The 22,630-nt window shown below is 33.6% G+C and overlaps 1 protein-coding gene across 2 annotated transcripts in view; it reads right to left on the bottom strand.

Moving 5' to 3' along the window:
• Nucleotides 1-4,358: 4,358 nt before the first annotated feature.
• Nucleotides 4,359-22,630, bottom strand: part of CDH9 (cadherin 9) — a 131,868-nt gene continuing 113,596 nt past the window's right edge. Inside the window, exons 8-12 of one of the 2 annotated variants that reach the window (XM_041749463.1) lie at nucleotides 14,892-15,028; nucleotides 14,324-14,445; nucleotides 10,389-10,506; nucleotides 10,036-10,287; nucleotides 4,359-5,098 (exon numbers count right to left, since the gene is read on the bottom strand). In XM_041749463.1, coding sequence (XP_041605397.1) covers nucleotides 4,611-5,098; nucleotides 10,036-10,287; nucleotides 10,389-10,506; nucleotides 14,324-14,445; nucleotides 14,892-15,028 — 1,117 coding nt within the window. In that variant the 3' untranslated portion in view covers nucleotides 4,359-4,610. Of the gene's footprint in view, nucleotides 5,099-10,035; nucleotides 10,288-10,388; nucleotides 10,507-13,266; nucleotides 13,327-14,323; nucleotides 14,446-14,891; nucleotides 15,029-22,630 lie in introns of those variants that run through there. The other variant, XM_041749464.1, reaches the window with a different exon arrangement.

Below are 22,630 nucleotides of genomic sequence, written 5' to 3' on the forward strand. Positions count from 1 at the left end.
GCAGTCTGCCCACCATTCCTGCGCTAGGAGCTGTTTCGGTGATGCAGCCTGGAGACAGTAAGGAGCTGTTGAGACTATCTAGACTGAGTATGACTAAATTCAGTTAAATCCTCTCTATAAACTTTTAAGATTCTGGGAGGCGAGCACAGCGATCCTCTTGCCCTGTTGCTGCCCAAGACAAGCTTTGTATATAAGTCCCCTGGCTTATCACACTGCTACCCACCTGCTGGGCTCTTCCATCTCCCCTTGCCCTTCCTATAGAGGAGCCAGTGGTGAACCAGCAATCATTCTAGTGGAAGTAGGCAGATGAAAGTGTTAAATGATAAGCGCACCGTGTCTCATGCTCCATGGGGATATTCACTGTGGAAATATTTATTTTAAAATAAATTAGGAAAGGAGAAATGGGTTTGAGGAGGTGTAGTTTTAAAAGTGGCATTTAAACTGGACTTGAAGGAAGTTCTGTGGCTAACTTCCTGGATTTCTGGGCAAAAGTATTTGCAAGGATGATGATCAGTCAGTGCGAAGGGAAAATGCTTAAGTAACAGCAAGGAGCCCAGAATAACTAAAATGGAATGAGTTAAGGAAACAGAGGAGAATGAGATCAAAGAGATAATGGGTACTTGATCTGTGATCTGATAGATCCTTGTGAGGACTGACTTTCACTTTGAAGAACAATAGAAATAAATTTTGAATAGAGAAATGAGATGCTCACACTTAATTAAAAGGAAGTGGAAAAAAAAGAGAAAGAAAAAGAAATGCAACACATTCTGTATTCTGTGTTCAAAATTGGTGGTAGGGCAAAGGTTAGTTAGAACACTTGGAAGCACACTGCAAATAATCCAGGTAAGATTTTTAGACCAGGATTTTATCAGGGGATGTGATGAAAAAAATCATTCTATATCAGGCAAATTTTGAAAAATCTATATCTTATAATCAATAAGATTTCCTGATATTTAAGGTATGGATCATGGAACAGTAGGAATGAAGGATGACTGCAAGATTTTTGGCCTGGACGAGTAGTAAGATGTTATTGCCTTTTTCTTCTTCTTTTTTTTTTTTAATGTCAGTTTGGGCCAAGTTGAGAATAGAACAAATTTAGGGGTGAAAATTGGATGTTAAACTTTGGGCATATCCCACTTAATTAGACATCCAAGTGGAAACTTAGAAGAGTTTGTTGGAAATATTTTTGGACTATAAGAATGAGGCAAAGACCAAGGTCTAAGTTTAAGTATTTCCAGTTTATCTTTGTATTTATATATTTGTATGTCTACATATTGATTCAGATATGCATAGTAACTGAGAGAATGGATAGATCATCAAGAGCCAGAACTTAAATAAAAGGAAGAAAGAAAGAAAGAAAGAAAGAAAGAAAGAAAGAAAGAAAGAAAGAAAGACGAAAGAAAGAAAGAAAGAAAGAAAGAAAGAAAGAAAGAAAGAAAGAAGGAAGGAAGGAAGGAAGGAAGGAAGGAAGGAGGGAAGGAAGGAAGGAAGGAAGGAAGGTGTGGACCACTCTAAAATACAGAGTTAGAGAGAAGAAGCCAGTCAGGGAGAGTGGAATAAACTCAAAGAATAACCAACATAATGTAATAAAGGGTCCTGGAAGCTAGCTCTGGTGCTTGTATACCAAAGTGGAAGGAATCATCAACTGTGGTCAGTACAACCACTGGCTATGGTAGGGTTAATTTTACTTATTTGTTTGCTTGCTTTTGTTGTTTTTGTTTGTTTATTTTTTTGCTTTTGTTGTCAATGCTGTTTTGTTTTCTTTACAACTTGATTTTTAAGTCATTGGAATATATTTTTTATGCCTGAGAGGAGTGTTGAAGGTAATACTATCCAGACCATATATTAAAATTCAAATAATGTAGATTCCTCTCTCTGAAAAAAATCTTCAGACATAAGTATAGACATATATTATTCTGAAATTTTTGAATATACAAAATAAAAGGAGTGATTATGTTTTAATTGTATCTGGAAAATACGGTGACTCAATTAGCTTCAATTCTGTCTTAAGATTAAACAGTCAAAACTAACGGATTTATTTTGTTTGGAAACTAGACACATTAAGAATTAATTTCCTAAAAAAAAAAAATTAATTTCCCTCAAATTTTACCAATGACATAGTCCATGAGGAAAAGAAAAAAAAATCTGATCAGACTTCTAAATGCATTTTTTCCCACCAGAGGAACTTCACTGATAATTTAAAAGTTATAGAAAGTATTAATATTTCACAGATCTGGTGATTTCTTTGATCAAATTGTACCCTTTGATTTATAGCAAAAACAATCATATACCTACTAAGTATGAAATCTCTTAGTTCTATCCTCATAAACACTTTATCAGTCATTCCCGGATCAATGGAAGGGAGAACTCAAACCAGTTTTATTAAAGTGCTGAAAAATGGTAGTCAAATGAACATTTCTTTATAAACAAGCTTAAAAATTTAATGTGTCTTATCCTATGTAGTCTCAATATATTTTCCCCTAGGAGTTGTAGGTTCATAACTTACAGGTGGCCGGGTTTGTTATGATGCACTGAGTGTTTAAAGCACGGGTAACCAGACATGTGATGTAACTACCAATTCCCCTCTCTTGACTCAACATAATTTTTTCTTTTCTAAGCAGGCATTGCACATGCCATCATTATTGGCTGCTTTTAGTTTCCTTACTTATGGCCACTTATTCTTCTAGTGATTATAAAGTGATTATAAGAAGTATGAATAGATATTTAACTCATTTTTTCTGACTACTTCAAACCACTCAGTGTCATCCTCCTCAAATATTTGATTCATGCTGAAATAGCGCTAGGAACGGAAAAACTAGTTACTTCCTAAACTGAAAACTAAAACGTTCTGAACGAAAATGCAAACTAAAAACTTTGTTTTCTGGGAAATTCCAATGATTAGAAAAATTTCAGATATTAAGTGCAAAGTGTGTGTTATTTTCTCAGCATCAAATTGAATCTTTAATATGTGTTTAGCTCCTGGTAGTAAATCTGTTGAAATAGTCTTCAAAAATTTTATAATCTAGTAACAGAACATGTAAGTTTGTTCATAACATTCAGTGTTTGTTATTTAAAAAAGTTTGGTAATAGACTAGTCCTGTCAGTGCTAAATTTCTGTATAAATTCCACTGTAGGAATCACCCTGGGCATGATATTTACTCCTTAGAGGATGAATAATAAAAGAGAAAGAGAAACGATAAAACATGGAACAGAAAAGGAATCATATGCAATCTTCCTGTAAAGTTTCTATCTTTTGGTTTAGGTCTTATTCTCCAGATTAAACCAAGGCAAGTTTTCTGGCAGTTTTTCAGATTTGCAAATAATTATTATGTACAATTCTCCTTCTCTCTCTTCTCCTTTCCCATGTCTTAAATTGTCTATATTCTATTTTCTGGACAATCCCCATTGTTAGTAAAACTTTACATTCCCTAAGGGTTCTTATCTCCAGTCTACAGGTCTTTAGTTCTTTTAAGATATCCTCAAATATACGGTGACTTGCAATCTCCTTGATAAAATTTTCAATGAAAAAAACCCCAAAACTCCTCTAGTCTATTTGTACACATTTTAAATGTCATCCAGTTTATATTCCATGAGTTAACTGATCATGAAGAAACAGAATTAGAACTATTACCTTTTATTCTGAAAACTATTCTATTCATGAAGGAAGAGTGTTTTAGATTTTCTTGTCATCTACATAACATTCCTTACATGTATTTCATATATTCTCAAATAAAATTCACTGATTGATTCCATAGAAAAAATTGTACAAAAGACTTAATCAGTCACAAGCATATTTATAATAGTTCATATTTCAAAGGTCTCACATCCTATTGATGGGTAGATAACGAGGGTTCAATAACACTTGTCCATATTTAAGTGGCAGAGGCAAAACAGCATAACTTGTACTAAAAGCTCTTTTACAGTCTTGCTGCATTCTAGTTCCAAATCATATGCAATAATTCAGCTGTTCTTAATTCCCTGAGTGAATCATGTTTTGCCTATAAAGATGTAAAAAATTTGTTATAAGTGAGATCAGAACTGCTTCTAGGAATTAAATAAAATGATATTCATTTTTATAAATACTAGTTTATTTCATAAAAATACAAAAATATAAATATACATTTATAAAAATATGAATGAATTAACACAAAGACATTCTTCAACTAAATAAATATGGCAGTAATAGTCATTCCTATTTCTTTAGGGATATATATATTTTCATATTAATTTACAAAGCCGTTGCACAATGTTTAATAGTAAAGGTGACTGTAAGTCAGATAAGAAAACATTTATAAAGTCTTTATATTTAAGGAAAGGCACAAAAAGCCTTTTATGTAATTTTTATTGATTATTGATGTGATATACTTTCCTTCAGAGATTGTTAGGCAAAGAGAGTGAACTGGTTATTATTACTTTTTTTAAAAATCTATATCATTCGTATTCATTCACGGAAACTTACTGATTAAGCAAACCCTTACTAAGACAACACCTACGTATTGTTTGTGATTTTGATTTTTTAAAAAATTTCCTCCAAGGAAGAGAATGCAGGCCACTCAATCTAGGAACAAGGAGAGTACTTCCAAAAACATGGGTCAACTCATACAATACTCTTAATCTCGGTCACTGTCATCACCCCCATACATATCAGCAAGCTTTTTAAAACGAGGCCCCCAGTCGCTGAGGTAATCATAATCTTGGTTACAATCTGCTGTGAGAGACTCCAAAGAACTGAGTGAATCTGCGATGGAATCATTCCCTTCGTAGGCGTATGTTGCCAGTGAATCGTAAGGTGGTGCACTTGGGTCTGAGTCATTTTCTTTTAATCTTCGGTGGATGAAATCTTGTACATCAATATTTTCCCACAGAGGCACAGTCCTCCTTATCTGAAAAATAGTTTCAGGCATTACATCCCTTCTAAGTTTACTGTCTTCTCTTGCTTCTGGATTCCTTAGCGTGCCAATGTCAAAAGCTTGGGTATCTTCTTCCCCTCCACCTTCATCATTGTAGGTCACAATGTTGTCCCGGACATCATCCTTTGAAATAATCAGGGGTTCCTTTTTCCTCTGCCTCTTCAGTGCGGCAAACAGTACAACTAAAACTATTCACAAAACAAAGAGAAAATAGTGAGATTTCATGAATCAGGTGTAAAGTCACTATAAGAAGACTTTGGCGAGGGGAGTTTGTGTGGTTATGAGAGATGCTAAGATTTGTTTGGACAGAGGAACTATCTTACACAAAAACAAAGTGCCTCGGCCAATGAGTGGGTGTCCTGTATTGGTAAAGGAGCAGTGATTAGAGTCCATTTATTTACTTTCAAGACTCCACTCTCGTATAGAGCTCTGGCCTTGAAAAAGCCTTACTCAGTTATGGCTAATTCATTTAGCCAACTGTTAATTATGTGATACCTCCTTCCTCTCAACAGTGTGCTTGCTTAAAAATACTAAAATTCTAAAGCTACAGTCATTATTATCCCGAGAGAAATTAAAACCAATTTAAAGTTTTCTTAATGACTCAAGGGAATATATGCAATCATAAATATGCATGTATAATATGTATGCATTATATATGTATGTATTACACTTATGAATATATGTGTGTGCATATATACATAAATACATACGTGCTACTGATCTAATTCCTTCCAGTGGCTCATATTTATTTAAATTCCTTTACGGACGTGGTTTTGAAAGCCTACGTAAATTCTGAAATATAACTATAAACAGCAATACACAATTCAAAGTCTAACTTATCTTTAACCTGTACTCGTCTTACTGGGTAGCTCAGACTAATTATCTTGTTAACTGAGGACTCCCTGGACTTAAGACAGTTGCATTGGAACTTTCTGGCTAAAATGTTAATTGTAATCTATTTGCTATATTGTTTTTATTATTTACATACCTGTGTTATCAAGTCAACTATGAACCTCCCTACGTAGTACATACTTTCTTGTTTTTCGTTATATTACTAAAATTTAACATATGCATGTATGTGACAATGAATCTCTGCAAAATAAATGTTTTGCAATTTACACATACATTTTAAAAAAGAAAAAAATACATGATTTCCAAAATAAAAATTTTCCATTGAAAATGGCCAAGTCCCTAATTTTATATATAAGAAAAGTTAAGAGGGATGTCTGGGTGGCTCAGTGGTAGAGCATCTGCCTTTGGCTCAGGGCATGATCCTGGGGTCCTGGGATCGAGTTCCACATTGGGCTTCCTACATGGAACCTGCTTCTCCCTCTGCCTATGTCTCTGCCTCTCTCTGTGTGTCTTTCATGAATAAATAAATAAGTAAAATCTAAACAAAAAAAGTTAAGAAATGAAGATAGTCTCCCTAAAGCACACTTGCACATTGTGTGGGATAAATAAAAAACAGCTTTCCCTTACTTCAGGTAGCTAAATGTTTTGTCAATACCCCTTATGTTTTATTAAAAAACAAGAAAATATTGGCTCAAAAATCTGTCAATTCTTTTCTCAATTATCATATTGAGATTACACAAAGCAAACTCATTTACATCGAGACCAAATTCACCATGGCCCTTGAGTTCCCTATAACGCCATTAAAAGCCTGTTTAATGCTATTTTCATATTTGCCCCACACACATTCCTTTGCTCCTACTAATTGGTAGCAATAATGAAAAAAAATTCATTAGAAGCATCTTCAGTTAACCTCCACAGGATAGGCTGTCCTGAGCTATATTCAAAATCATCTTGGAGACAATTAAAAAAAATATTTTCAATAAAAATAAATCATATATATACTCTCCCCTATTAAAGGATGAAAATAAGTTATTTAATGCCAACACAGATCTGAAATCCACCAATCTAGTGAATTGTGCAGTAAAAAGAAGGTTCCTTCTAAATTTAATATCGAATTAATTTATAAATTCTCTACTTTCCTCAACATTTTTATAAATTCTGACTATAAAAGAACAACAATATAGTCAAATTATTTTCAGGGCTTCAGAGCTAATATAATATTTAACTCCCACAAATGAACCTTAGAACCTGTTCTGAGTTTTTTCTCCTCTGTTAGGTCAAAATCATTTGCATCATTTCCCTAGGCTGAGGTTATTAATTGAATAGAATTCAGAGAGATTAAGATAAGTAACAGAAAAAAGTGTATCATTATCTTTATTAATCTATAACTGGAATTTAGTATTTCTATTTTGAGCATCAGAATATCAGTTACAATAGTCATAGTAAGAGTGTATATGATTATTAGACCAATAGAAATCACAGATATTTTATATTGCATTTTAGTTATGATGTATCTCAAATGATCATTAAACTTGCACTAGAACAAGGCACATATGACAATAATTAAGCACAATTTGCTTTTATTTTTTGTTTAATTTGGTCAAATGTATTTCTTTTGTCTAATATATCCTATTTTTATTAATTTAAATTATTATTCTAAATAGTTTCCATAATTATTTTTTGTTTAATTTGGACACATGTATTTCTTTTGTCTTATATATCCTATTTTTATTAATTTAAATTATTATTCTAAATAGTTTCCATAAGCTTCATCTGACTTCCAAGGTGTCTAAGAAACCCAAAAGCTTTAAGGGTCCCTCCTCAGGTTTTAATGCTTGACTTTGCCTTGTAACATAGAGAAACTTAAAAGCCACATTTCTTCAAACTGTAACAGATATGTCTAAAATATCATTGTTCTGTATCACTACCTTGCAAAGAGCAGACTTTCTTTACTATAGAAGTTTAGTTAACTGTGTGAACAACAGGTGTTGTAGAGGATGTGGAGAAAAGGGAATGCAAGCGTGTGCAGCCACTCTGGAAAACAGTATGGAAGTTCCTCAAAAAGTTAAAAATAGAGCTACTCTAAGGACCAGCAATTGCACCACTATGTATTTACCTAAAGGATACAAAAATACTAATTCAAAGGGATATATGCACCCAGATGTCTATAGCAGCATTATCAACAATAGTCAAATTATGGAAAGAGCCCTAGTATCCATCGACTGGTGAATGGATAAAGAAGTGGTGTGTGTATATGTATACATATATTACTCAACCATAAACAAGAATGAAATCTTGCCATTTGCAACAACATGGACAGAGCTAGAGCGTATTATGCTAAGTGAAATAAGTCAGAGAAGGACAAATACCATATGATTTCACTCTTGTGTAATTTAAGAAACAAAACAGATGAACATAAGAAAGGAAAAAAGAGCAGGAAACCATAAGAGACAGATTCTTAACTATAGAGAACAAACAGTGATGCCAGGAAGCAGGTGGGAAGGGGGATGGGTTAAAAGGGTGATGGGTATTAAGGAGTGCAGTTGCTGTGAGGAACACCGGGTGTTGTTTGGAAGTGTTGAATCACTATGTTGCACACCTGAAACTAATATTACATTGTATATTAACTGAGATTTAAATAAAAACTTAAAAAAGATGAAATTACAGCAAAAATGCTTTATGAGCTTTGATAATGAAACCTTCTAAATTAGAACCAAGTTTAACTAAAATAATAGAAAAGCACCCCATATGTAGGTAACCAGTTGGGAAGGAGGAAAACAAGAAATGTGTGCCTTCTGTATTGCATAGGACAGAAAGGTGGCACACTTTTCAGAATAATGGAGCAGCCCTCTTGGATTTCTGTATAGAAAAAAAAATACTATACAATTTAGTTTCATAATATTATTGATCTAAGCTTATTTGGAGAGTGTTTTTGTTCCCCCACGTATGCATGCATGTCTTCATGTCTGTGTGTATCATCTTAATATGGAAATTTTAAAAATAAAATTTGAAATATACACATGTCCATGTTGTTCAAAATAAGGGAAGTAGAACTATTTGAGCACATAGAACAATATAATATCAGTAGCACTTAGATGAAAGGTAAGCCAACATTTATTCTTCGTGAGGATACCAAAATATTTTACAGGAGAGTTGACCTTTCTAGCAGCAATTCTGAGATGTGGCTTGGTGATATGTATGTTCGGAAGCACCCTGAGAAAATGTTTTTCTAAATAGTTGGATCATTTTAGCTGAGACAAGTGTTTTCCCCTCACTTTCATCAATCCCCCACTGAAGTCCTGCAAGGATATCTGGCCAGAGGGATTTCATCCAGATAGCTTGAAAGGATTTGCAGTGAAAAGGAGCCAGCACATATGAGCGTTGGAACATAAATTTGGCTGGCTCTCATGCCCTCAGCATAAGCATTTTGGATGAATATTTGACGGAAACAATTTTGGGGGAAATGTTTTACAGTGGAACAACTGTTTAATTGAATTAAATTGCTGTCCTGTTAGGGCATGCTCCAATAAAAGATTTGCTATTGGAAGCATGACTTTAGAAGACATTGCAGGACTAGGTATGACCACAATGTCATAGTGATATTTTTTTTTAATGAACTTAAACTTTTAATTTGCACCTATGTATAACATGTTGTATGAATAAAAAGCTTATGTTATCTTGACAATTTAAATGTACTTGTGAATTAGGTGTCAAATATGTATAACTTAGTATTTGTTAGTAATATTACTTATAAAGAATGTCTTTGGTTTTGAGAATAGTGGTCAAAGGGGAAATTCTGAAATAGACTTATCTGGGTTTGAATGGTTAGTTAAAACTTTCTAAATGAGTGAATTTGTATAGGTTATTTAGTCTTTCTTTTTAAAATATTTTTTATGTATTTTTTTATATTTAGTCTTTCTTGAGAAGAATCAAAGTATTTATCTTAATGGAGAGATTAAATCAGTTACAAAATTAAATGTCCTTAGAACAGTGACCATGATTAGTTAACACTGAGCGGTAATAATATAAAATAGATTTAAAAATATGTCTATACCTATGTGTACAGAGCATTAGCCATTATCTCTGTCATCTCTAGAATGCTGAACCTAGAGCCAAGTGAATATTTTTTTTTCTAATTGAAAGAACAATTTTAATAAATAGTTAAAAGTTTCAACCTTTAGCTCTAGAGAAGTGTGCTCTTCAGTTGCATCATCACTGAACAATATGGGAGAGGCTTATTGAAGTGAAATGAGCATTCGGTGGTCTGGCTTACCAAGTAGAATGATGACACAAAGAAGGATAGCAATGAGAGCCCCCGTGCTCAAGCCAGCAGATAGGACCAAGGCCTCTGCATTGCAGGACCGCATGTTTCCTTGATTGTCGCAGGCGCACACACGGATAGTGAGCGTGCCAGTGCTGCTCTGAATTGGATAATCATTGTCAAAGATCAAAATCGGCAGTAGATAGGTGCTCATTTTGTTGCGGCTATACCCATCTTTTCGAGTCATGATCCCTGCTGTGTTATCTAGGGAAAAAAAAAAAAAAGGTTGGGGAAACAAAATACTTAGGGCAGTTATTCATTTTGCATCCGAAGGTCTCAATTTTAGCTTTAAAAATGTTCTATACCTTTATTGTCTACAATGGTGAAGTTTGGATTGAGAGGAAATTCTGGTACTGGTTCAAAGAAAAATTTGTGGCCTCGGGGAGGATCATCTTTGTCCATGACACTGACAGTCTGAATCAACTGAAACCAAATCAATAAATTAAATAAAGCACAACAAAAAACAACTCTCCTTGTTATATGACATTTTAAGTCAGTGTTTATGCTTTACATGTGTCATTGACATTAAAGAAACAAAAAACAGGCCATTTTCAGAAATTTTTATAGTTCTGCATAATATAACAATTAGTTAAAGGTAAAAAAAAAAAAAAAAACTCCATCAGGTATTACTGTGCAAAGTATCACTATGAATATTCAACCACTGGAATATCCAACCTTAAAGAAAAATTTAATCACTCTAACATCTATCCTCTTTTAATATTCATTAGAAAGCACATGTCTGTTTTATTAATAATTGGTTACCAATCTGTTGCCCAAGCTAAATGATCGTCTCAAAGACAGAGAACATAACAGATGCATTTTTAAAAAGCAAAAGTGCTTAGCACAACCACTCCTACAGTTCAAGAATGCTCTGAATATAGTTTTGGATAAATAAGCAATATGCCACATAATACCAGAAAAGCAAAATATTTTAAAGCTATGGGCCACCCCAACTACAATCAAATTGCATATTTTACTCAAATTACTTGCTTTTCTTTTAATGGTATTTGCAAAGTTTAGCAAGACATATAAACAAATGCTTTTAGAGTTTCAAAAAAAAATCAGTGTCAATGTTGAGAAATTACAACACCTCTTAGCTGTGTTCACTCTAAGTCAGACGTGTGCCATAGTGTGAAGAGGGAGCAACAAATAACAGGTCAGGCAGAAAAAATTCCATTGAGTGTTTTATAGTGGAAAAAGCACATTGAGGTTTCAGTTTTTTTAGTCATGGGCCTGCCGTCTGTATGACTTGAAATCACAGCCATCTAATCACTCTTATTTTCAAATTTCTTTTCCACAAAAAACAGTTGCACCACTTCCAGGTATAATAGTCCAACTCTTGTGATAAACAGTTATTGGACTTTCACAGTAGTTTGACATATCCATTGTTGGTTGTTGTGTACCTTCTAGAGCTACACTAACCAGTACACTCACTAGTCAGTATTTTTTCCCCTTTAATATTAACTATGATTCCATTCATTTTATTGACAGACTGGCATGGAACCATATATATATATATATATATATAGTTTCTAAAGTGCATAATTATTAATACAAGCTTAATGCATCTTTTCTCTTTAGGAGATCGGATCATGACAAAGTATTTTTAGTACATTAATACTTTTGTTTAACCTCCTGCTCCAGATTGGCAATGATATATCTAATTTTTAGTAATATTTTAAATCATGAACAGCATTGGTCCTCTGGTGATACGGGTGAGTTCTTGAAATGATGAGATGGGCCACTGTTTAAGCATATTTTAACATATGTGTAGCTTAAAATATATCTTTAACCTTGTTAATTTCAACAAGCAAGTTGTTTTCTGCCAAGCATATGAACAATGACAAATTTTAGTAGTAGTAGCATCTATTAAAATAATTATTAATTAATATCAATTATACTTTATTGTCATCAAACATTACTTTGTAATATGTATCAATTGCTCACATGAATCAATAAAAGCTGTTAACAGACAAGTAAAGACTATATATATGCTATTGTCAGTTGTCTCACGTCTCTCCAAAATATATGTTCAAATTCTAATTTCCAGTACCTGGGAATGTGATCTCATTTGAAAATAGGCTCTTTGTAGGTGTAATCAAGTTGAGATGAAGCCATAGTAGAGTAGTGTGGGCCCTAAACCAATGAATGGATTCTCATAAGAGAGAAATGTGGATACAGAGAGATAGAATAAGGATGTCATGGGACAATGTACACAGAGACTGGAGCAATTCTTATAAACCAAGGAATGCCAGTGATTGCTGGCAATTATACAGAGCGTAGGAAATGGCAAGAGTCCTCTCCCGGAGTCTTTACAGAGAAGATGGCCTGCAGACACATTGAGTTCAGACTTCTTGGCCTCCAGAACTGCTTGAAAGCACATCTCTATTGTTTTAAGCTCTCTAGTTTGTGATAATTTTTCATGGTAGCCTTAGGAAACTAATACATCTGTGAAGATTATTTTAAAATGGCTGTACATTTATGAAAAAAATGTTCATATTTTACACAAGTGAGTAATTTGTGAAGGATCCATGTTAAAATTATTATGAAATAGTACTATTTGGTGGACATTTAAAATCTAGTATTCCAATAAATAGGCAATCATCCACTAGCTATATGACCTATTTGGGCAGCTGTTGGGAGGCACTGATAAGTATTTATATATGAAATTTATATATAAAATTATGCCCACTTCGAAGGTAGAAAAAGAATACGAGGTCGTGTATAAATACAAATGTACTATAATGCTCACTATAGTGCTGTCTGCTAGAGTTATATTTTGCTTGTAAACCAAATTTCCATTATTAAGTGGATAGTTGACTAAGCTCATTAATATATAGCAATGAATTCTTATGAGAATTCAGCATCAAATGAAAAATAATCATTACTAAATTGAGAATATGTCTATTACATGTTACAAAGTAAAAAAAAAGAAAAACAATTTTTAATCCAAATAACTGCATAATGATTCTTTTTTTGGGGGGGAAAGTAATAATAACACCTTAGTTTTACTTTTGTGTATGTAAGTGGAATATGGTATGTATCTCTGTCTTAGCCTGCTTGTTTGGGCCACCATAAAAATTACTGCAGCCTGGATGGTTTCAGTAACAGAAATTTATTTTCTCCCAGTTCCGAAGAGTGAAAGTCTGAGATCAAGGTACCAGCTTGGTGAGCTTCTGGTGAGAGCTGTCTTTCTGGCTTGCAGACAGCTGCCTTCTCACTACATCCTCAGCTTGCTTTCTTCTGAATGTATGTATGTCGAGAGAGAGAGAGAGAGAGAGAGAGAGATCTCTAGTGTCTCTCCTTTCAAGGACACGAATCCTCTCAGATCAGAGACCCAACCTTACAATCACATTTATTTAATTTTCATTGATTCCTTAGAAGCTCCATCTCCAGATATAGCCAAACTGGGAGTTAGGGCTTTAAATGAACATTTGGTCCATTGCAATCTTTATTGGAATAAAAGGAAGACAGTATTTCACTTTTATTTTCTATATTTAAATAGACATGATGGAATTACATATGATTCTTAACATCTATCTACTTTTTCTTTAAAGAAATAGCTAACTTGTTAACATTTATTTCAGTAAAATTTGTGCAGTCATTTGTAAAATATTATATTAGTGTCAAAAATGAACACATTCTGCCTTTGCTTAAAATTACGTTAGAGATCTTTTATATTTTGGAGGACTTTACAAGAGGACTTTGTATGTCTTGTACAATCTTTTTATCTCAAGAATATTAAAGTTAAAACATCACAAAGTATAATTTATCAAACCAAAATATCCTGCCTGGGAGATTAAGAGGAAAATGTAATCAACAAGACAACTACTACTATTCCCTCTATACTAACACAGAACAATTTCATTTTCATACTTCATGTTTTAGTTAATAATATATTCCATTCTATTCTTTAATATAATTCAGTATAAGCATACTTAGGAATCCAGGTAGGAATTTTCACATAGATATAGTTATAGATATTTATTAGATACCCTGTATATAAATTAAAGCATATCTTATAACTTTTCCTATCACATCATGGGTTCCATAATAAAAACAACTTTAGAAATCATCTGTTTAGATCACTGTGAATGTTTTGGTAAAGGGAGATGAACAGGTGACAAAGAGGATTGACAAGAGTTTGCATCAAAAAATTTTGTGCAAGTGAATTATTTTAATGTTATCTGTCTTTGTGAAGAGGAAAGATTTCTTTAAAGTTTATAATAATTTTATTTACCTGCCCAGGTTTTGCATTTTCACAAACAAATGTTTCATAGTACATGGCAAATTCCGGAGCATGGTCATTTATATCTAGAATTCTGATGAAGACAGGGATGTGGCTACTTTGTTTTGAGTTATCTGCAACGAGAACATGTGTAAGACTTCAGTCTCATTTACAGAGAAGCAGTAATACCACTCACCCCATTTGTAACTTAGCAACAGATCATTTCGGTGGTATGCACTTTCTCAATTGGATTGCTGATGAATATCTCAGCTTTCTTACATGGTCCATATGGAAAGCATGATCAAAAAGAGGAGAATATGATTGAGAATGAAGTATTATTTGTAAGACATAATTTTCTTAGACAGATTATTTTTATGAGGTCAGATCCTATTTCTATCCTAGAGTAGGTGTAAAAGAAAATCAAGTTTAAAAAATGGATATTTGGTAATCATTAAAATAATGAAAAAATTCAACACATTCCTATGTTACTAACGATAAAATTATTTCACTCAAGAAATAGAGTCTACTTAATGCTATCATTTTACCACTTTGGTGTTCAAGTGATGTATCTCCCACTCACTTATTTCTGTGGCTGTAATGGTGATGTTGTGCCAAGGAGATGATTCCCGGTCAAGGGGTTTCAGAGTGAAAATAGAGCCATTTTCGGAGTGAATGCTAAAAATCCGGTCCATATCAGTATGTCGATCAATAGAGTATCTGGCAGAAAAGAGATTCATGAATCTAGGCATGAAGATTATTAGCTCATCTACTATTTCATAATGTTATAGGCAATTCAAGCAATGTTTTCATGAGGCATGACGAGTAAAATGCCGATAACTTTCTTGAATTTTTATTTAATGTAATTGTCATTTAGAAGATTTGATATATTTGGCTTTTTCCATCATTACTATTCTATAATTATGTGTAGTTTAGAGTTATTATTTATATTCATGAATCCTTGTGTCAGTCTTTACGAGAGTTTTTTTAATTTTTTTTTTTTATTTATTTATGATAGTCACAGAGAGACAGAGAGAGAGGCAGAGACATAGGCAGAGGGAGAAGCAGGCTCCATGCACCGGGAGCCCGACGTGGGATTCGATCCCGGGTCTCCAGGATCGCGCCCTGGGCCAAAGGCAAGCGCCAAACCACTGCGCCACCCAGGGATCCCCTTTACGAGAGTTTTTAATTGTCATTTGATTTATTTGGCCTATCTTAGACCTATGGCAATGCTTTAGACACATTAAGCAGTCATATTAAATTTGATAGAGAGAATTGCATTAGATAAATTGAAATTATGTCAAAAAACATAAGAACATGCATCCACAGAGTCCTTATGACTATAAGTGAATAGAGAGAAGCTGTGGCAAAATGCATTGCTCTTGAATGGCTTTCTATTCAAGGAACATCTCGGCTGAATCAAAGGTTATCCTCCAATCGATTCCTCTGACCTATTCCAGGTAGAATGAAATGACATATTACACAGAGTTCCATGACTCTTTTTTTTTTTTTTCATCAAGGCTGAATATGGAAGATGTCATCATAAACTTTGTGTCACTCTGTGGTAGAAAATAATGCCTCCCCGCCTCCCCCAAAGATGCCTACCCACCTCCAAATCCCTGAAACCTGTGACTGTATTACTTTACATGGTAAAAGTAACTTTGCCAATGTGATTAAAGTTAAAAGTCATTGAGGAGAGATTATTCTTGATTTTCTAGATAGGCCTACACCAATCATATGATCCATTTAAAGTGGAAGAAGAAGGCAGAGTTGGGCTCTAGAGAACTGAGACAGGAGAAAAAAAAAGATTTAAAGTATGAGAGGGACTTCTCATTGCTGGCTTTGAGGCTGGCGGAGAGGCCACATGCTAAAGACTGCAGGCAGTCTCTAGAATCTCAGAACGAAGCTTGGGCTGACGGCAAGAAAATAAGAATTTCGATCCTACAACTGCAAAGGACCAGAATCTGCTAATAACCTAAGTGAGCAAGGAAACCATCTCTCTCCTACAGTCTCCAGACAGGAATGTGGCCCTGTCCAGATGAGCACTTTGACTTTTGTCCAATAAGACTCATCCCAGATCTCTGACCTATAAAACTGTAAGATAAGACATTTGAGTTTCTTTAAGCACTAAGTTTATGGTAATTTGTTATGACAGCAACGGAAGGCTCTAATATAAGGAATACCTTTTAAAAGACTAACTTATAATAATAGAATAATTTAGTGATGTCAGGCCATAGTAGGCTACCCTAATACTTTACATCTGTTTGAGGTTTCTGCTGCTGAGTATTTAATTAGGCCATATAGGGAAATAAGTATTTCTCAAACATTAATGTTCATATGAATTACATTGGAATCTCATTAAAAACAGATTCTGATTCAGTTGATGTGCTGTCCGAGCTGGGATTTTTATTTCTATCAAACATACTAGGCAAACCACATGTTATAAGTCTATGGACAAGGCTTCATATAGCAAGGTTATATACAATGGAATAAACTGATTAGAATAAAGATAGAAAGGAGGAAAAAGAGAGACAACTAAAAGACTAATCAGCATCTGGTGTAGTTCTCATTTTCCTAGGTATCTTATTAAAGTCACTTAGCAAAAGAACTCCTTTTTGATCTGGTGAATCAAGGAATCACAGCCCCCACTATGAATTTGTAATATATTCGCTATCAGGTACTGACTTTGACAAACATAAGTAATAGATATTGAGCAGCCTATGTTCTAAACATTGTGGAACATTTGTAATTTTAAAAATATTAGATGAAAATCTTATTTACCTAAATTCTATGATTTTTTGTTTGCTTTGGTTGTTTTAGTAAAGAACCCATGATTTAGTCTACTGCTATAAGAACTATATTGAACATAAGAGATCCATTCATAAACTCAGATTTCCAAAATAATTGTTAATACTTTAACATCATGGGGCTTGCCTAATTTATTTTCTGCTAAACTTTGTCAAGTGATTTTCTTAGAATGACAGACACTATTTCAGAGTATTTGGGCATGTAGAAAAAAAATGTATATATATACTGGATTTCATCTCAAAGATGGAATAAGTAAAAATTTACATAATTGGGTTCAGGTTCTTTTATGTATCTAGTATCAAAATATAAAACCAGCCCGGTGGCCTTCTTGTCCTTTAGAAGGTTTGTGTAATGGACATTAGAGCCACATGGAAATGGTAGTATCATCTCACTTTTTCAATAATCATAATTATAACTTTCCTATATGATGCTATGAAAAAAATTAGGGAGATTTAAAGAAACTTTAGTATATGGCCACTGCCTAAGAGCTGCACTTCTGGTGGGGGAACTCCTAAAGAGATAGAGGATAACTAGAAACCAGATATAAATATAAATACTTAAAATAAATAATGGTATATACATATATCTTCTAGGAGCAAAAGTTATCAAGTTTTAACCAACAATTCATTGTCACACAAGTATCTGAGATAGATCTCACTTTTAAAATAATTGCTAATGTACTAAAATTGAGGATGGCAGTCATATTAAATTTTCTTTTTAATCACTATTGCTTAATAAATGCTAAAATGGAAAAAAAAAGTGTTTCTTATCTCTAGGCCTCAAGACTCCTACAGTTTAGTTCCTAATGTGTAAGCTAAAAAAGTCACTAGAACATTTTAAAAAATGTTCTATTTTACTTAAATATTTACACCAAATCCTGCTTATGAATAAAACAAACCTAAAATGAACACAAAGAAAGCACAGTAAAAGAATATAACTCAACCACATCTATGTGTATTGAATGGAATTCAATTTATAATATTTGCCTGAATATATTTCTTTCCATTATTGGAAAAATCAATAGCTAGCCATTATCTGCTTATGGCTAAACAGACATTGGATTTCTTCCTACTGTTTGCATTGAAGATCAAAATAAAAAGTTAAAATCCCTTTGTGCTCATTGCTACTTGCCCTAGAGATTAGCATGAGGGTTTCTATGATTGAGGAATAGCTAACAATTCTAACATTATGCAAGTCCAGCTTTGACTCACTTGGAGCTTATGTGGGATCAGAATAAGTTTCTGACTGTCCTACTCATAGATTCTATCTTGAAAGGTACCACTTTTCACGTTAAGAATTCATGGTGAAGAACCACTTTGACAATTTAAAAATAGCTCTCCTTAACACTGCAAACTTCCAGGTCTATATTCAGAAATTTGCTCTGGTGCAAATGATATCTTACAATTTGTCAAAGCCCAGAGATAATTTTCTATTAATCAACAGCCAATATTCTATTGTCAGTGCAGAATGGGACATGCTGGTTTACCTACTAATAATAAATACACTGGATTACCACAGCTGACCAGAAAGAGCCTGATAAACAACACAGGGCAATGCTATCTCTATGTTCCAGCAGATGGCCTATTAAAACAACACTGTTCTATTCATCTCCTTATATTTAATTTTGAGCAATAAGTTAAAAAAAAGCCTACTGGTATAATTTTTTAAATGAACACCTTCTGCAGAAACAGGATCTGCACAAACAGCAAATAAGTGAAAAAGAGCACAAGCGATCTGAGCCTGTGGAAGCTGAACTCTGCTTCTACCTTGCTTTCTTTTCAAATTCAATGCTTTACCTTTAAGAATCCAACACATATGAGATCCCTGTATTTTCATCTATCACAATAAAACATAAATTAAATTACAAACACAAGAACAAATGAGTTGTGTGCAGAAATATGTCAAAGGTAGTACTCGTCTTCCTTTACTGAATTCCAGGTACATCTTCCACTAAGTCAATATAATTAGGCTGTATGTTTGCTCTTTCCTTTCCAGCTACTGCATTCCAGAAATGTATTTTCTATCTATGAACTACAAAACTTTCATTGTCCTTTAGAAAGAGAATGTGGCTATACAGTGCTTGGGCAAATAGTTCAAATCTTTTTCCCCCAAATATTAGTGTCATGATTTTTAAATAATCATAGTTTTAAAATAAACAAACATTATTGTTTTACTCTCTATAATAAAATCAAGTTCTGGGAAGCACTGGCACGTGCGTGTACACACACACACACACACACACACACACATCCACTTGTTCACTCATTTTAGTTTAGGGTGGACTCATGCACACGGACTAGCTTTTATTAAAGCATAACTAAAAACACATTTCTTTCCAGCAAGTTGTTGTGTACTTCCTTCTCAATTTGACTGCAGTAGAAAAGATCTCTTCTAAAATTTGTTTAACTTTAAATATGTTGAGCATAAAATAGGTGTGAAATGAGACAACATGTTCTTTCAGAACCTGTAAAGCTATAATCAACCCTATAACTTGGGAAATCCATGATTACTAATGAGGTGAAGCAAAGCTGACAACAGCTGCTAATTGTAATCATAATCTCATGTTGCAAGTGGCAGATGTATTTCAGAAAATATGTTTGATGAACAGATTTGCTGGTGGGTGAGAAATAGTTCCTAAGATTTCCCTGGAAAATATTTCTCCATCCATGATGCTTATCATAGCCCATTGCTGCTCTGGGGATCAGTCATCCTTCTAAATTCTATAGCAGCAAAAATACTTGATGCTTATCATAGCCCATTCCATGATGCTTATCATAGCCCATTGCTGCTCTGGGGATCAGTCATCCTTCTAAATTCTATAGCAGCAAAAATACATATTACAATATTGTCTCTTTGTTGAATTATTGCTAGTTTCTCATGCTGCTAAAAGTTTTTGTGGGTTTTTTGCATATATCTTTATGCAAACAAGAATCAGCCTATATTCTATATTTCAGACATGGCTTTCCATGTTGACAGAGTTGGCAGTATAATTTTAGCAACATAATTTGGGATAAATTTGTTTCTTTCAGCATTTTTCTTCTCTTTGTCATAATTTATGAGATTTTATAGGTAAAAACCACTAACCATTGTTTCTTTATTCTTGAGGGCCCTATTAAACACAAATACTTTTGGGAGAACTTAAAAATTTATCAGTCACTTTTATATTCTATGAAGCAAGGTTGCAAAATTTACTATCAGTATTTGACCTTGAAATTTTACTTCTAAAATTGTACCTGAGGAAACTGCAGATAAAGGAAAGGATATATTTATATAGATTGGGTGGATTATGTATCTATATCTATTTCTATATTTGCATCTCTATCAATCTACATCTATATCTAATCCATGTATATATGGGACATATATAATGATAGATTCTTTGCAACTAAATTTCCAGGAATCATGTGTCACCTACATGATAGTGTGTTATTTAAACAACAGAAATTTATTGAGTTTAATGGCATTATCAAATATTCACAATTAATAAAGATACATAAGGTTATGTGTATATTATAATGATCTCTACTTACTAAAATTAGGTAATTGATAAATTGAAAATTTCAATACTTGATAAAAATAGAATAAAATACCACGGAAGTATCTATTGAGAGGACAATTATAGGAGTTTTCTTTACTACAAAATTTTCTGTGCAAGAATGACTAAATTAGAGAATTAAAAACATGTTTGTTTGTTTTTAACTTTCTTAATTTATTCATGAGACAGAGAGAGAGAGAGAGGCAGGGACACAGCAGAGGGAGAAGCAGGCTCCATGCAGGGAGCCCGATGTGGGACTCGATCCCATGTCTCCAGGATCAGGCCCTGGGCTGAAGGTGGCGCTAAACCGCTGAGCCACCCAGGCTGCCCTAAAAACATCTTTAAAATGATATTTTGAATGTCCTTTCTTAGCAACCTTAGAATAGCAAGGGATGGATTTACCAATCCCCACCACATGTATACACATACAGACACACAAACACACAAAACCCCCACTAACAATAAATGAAATATGTGAAACTAAATGAAAATTAGTTTTGAAGGATTATACACCAGAGAACAATGACAATAAGCCTAGAGAAAATAGAAAGATATGATATGACCAATAAAATCTCCCTAGTTTACTGCCAGGGAGAGGTTGCAGACAAGAATACAGGAAGTAGGATCCCAGATGGAGTTTGTCAATTCCGTTAGTTCAAGAGATGATGCTCATAGTCCATGTCGAGACCAAAGTGTCTAGAATTTGAAAGGCAGAATAATTCATGGGCGAGAGCTTCACAAAGAGGGAACTACTGAAATCTGAAGAAAATATTACTGAAGTTTTCATCTGAGTACCGATCAGAATGTGGTGGGAACAGATAAAGTGTAGCGACAGAAGAAATCAGTCACAAAGATTAGTAGGGAGTAAAATTGAACCGGCATGTTACTGGGACTAGTTCTCATTTCCACCAGGCAAAGAGGAAAAATTCATAACTCATGGGGCTTTTGTAGACTACTCAGGAATGTCTTACTTGATTTATGGGGCAAAATTAGATCTAGAAAAAGAGCAACTAATAAAGCACAAAAGTAAGGTCCAAAAAAGATTAAGATGTTTTGAGTAATTTAAACACGTATCTGAATGCAGCTCAGAAGTATTTATGGAAATGCAAAGCTAAAAGAAAAAAAAGAAAAAAAATGCAAAGTCACCTAATACTAAATACAGTAAGAGTGTGGTATCTGTCATCCAATCAAAAATTACAGGCATGCAAAAAAACAAGAAAATATGACTGCTCTGAAAAATATCTGCCAATTGAAAACAACCCAGAAACAGCACTTCCAGAGAAGAAATTATAATTTATGAAATGAAAAATACTCTAAATGGAATTAAAGCAGGTTAGATATTGTGGAAAAATTGATTAGTAAACTTAAAGATGAATATAAATGGGAACTATTTAAAATGGCTAAGACAGAAAAAAAGAACACTAAACAAATAGCATCAGTGCACTGTATTGCACTTTTAAGAGACCTAACATAATTATAATTAAATGTGCTTAAAGAGAATATAGGGCAATAAAAATATTAAAGAGACTGGCTGAAAATTTCCCCAGGTTTGAGGAAAGCTATAAAGTCATATATTCAGAAAGCATTACAAACATCAAGTACAAAATAAATGAAGCATATTTATAGAAAGGTACGTCATAATGTGATTGCTTTCTACTAGTGACACAATGTAGAAGCATCCCAAGGAACAACTTGCAAGGTATGAGGAGAAAAATAAAGACAACATAAAATTTTTACAGTATTGGTAGAAAAAGCAACAACACATCTAAAGATGTACCTAGAGGGATATTTATCACTAAAATACACATATGAGAATAATAGCATGTCTCAAATCAATGACCTCGGCTTCTGATTCAAGGACATAGACAAGAAGAGCAAATGAAACTTGATGTAAGCAGAAAAAAGGAATGAAGATCAGAGCAAAAGAAAGAAAGAAAGAAAAAACAAAAGAAAAACAATTCAAAAAAATCAATGAGACT

This window comes from Vulpes lagopus, chromosome 3 (assembly GCF_018345385.1).
Source record: "Vulpes lagopus strain Blue_001 chromosome 3, ASM1834538v1, whole genome shotgun sequence".
Lineage (NCBI taxonomy): Eukaryota > Metazoa > Chordata > Mammalia > Carnivora > Canidae > Vulpes > Vulpes lagopus.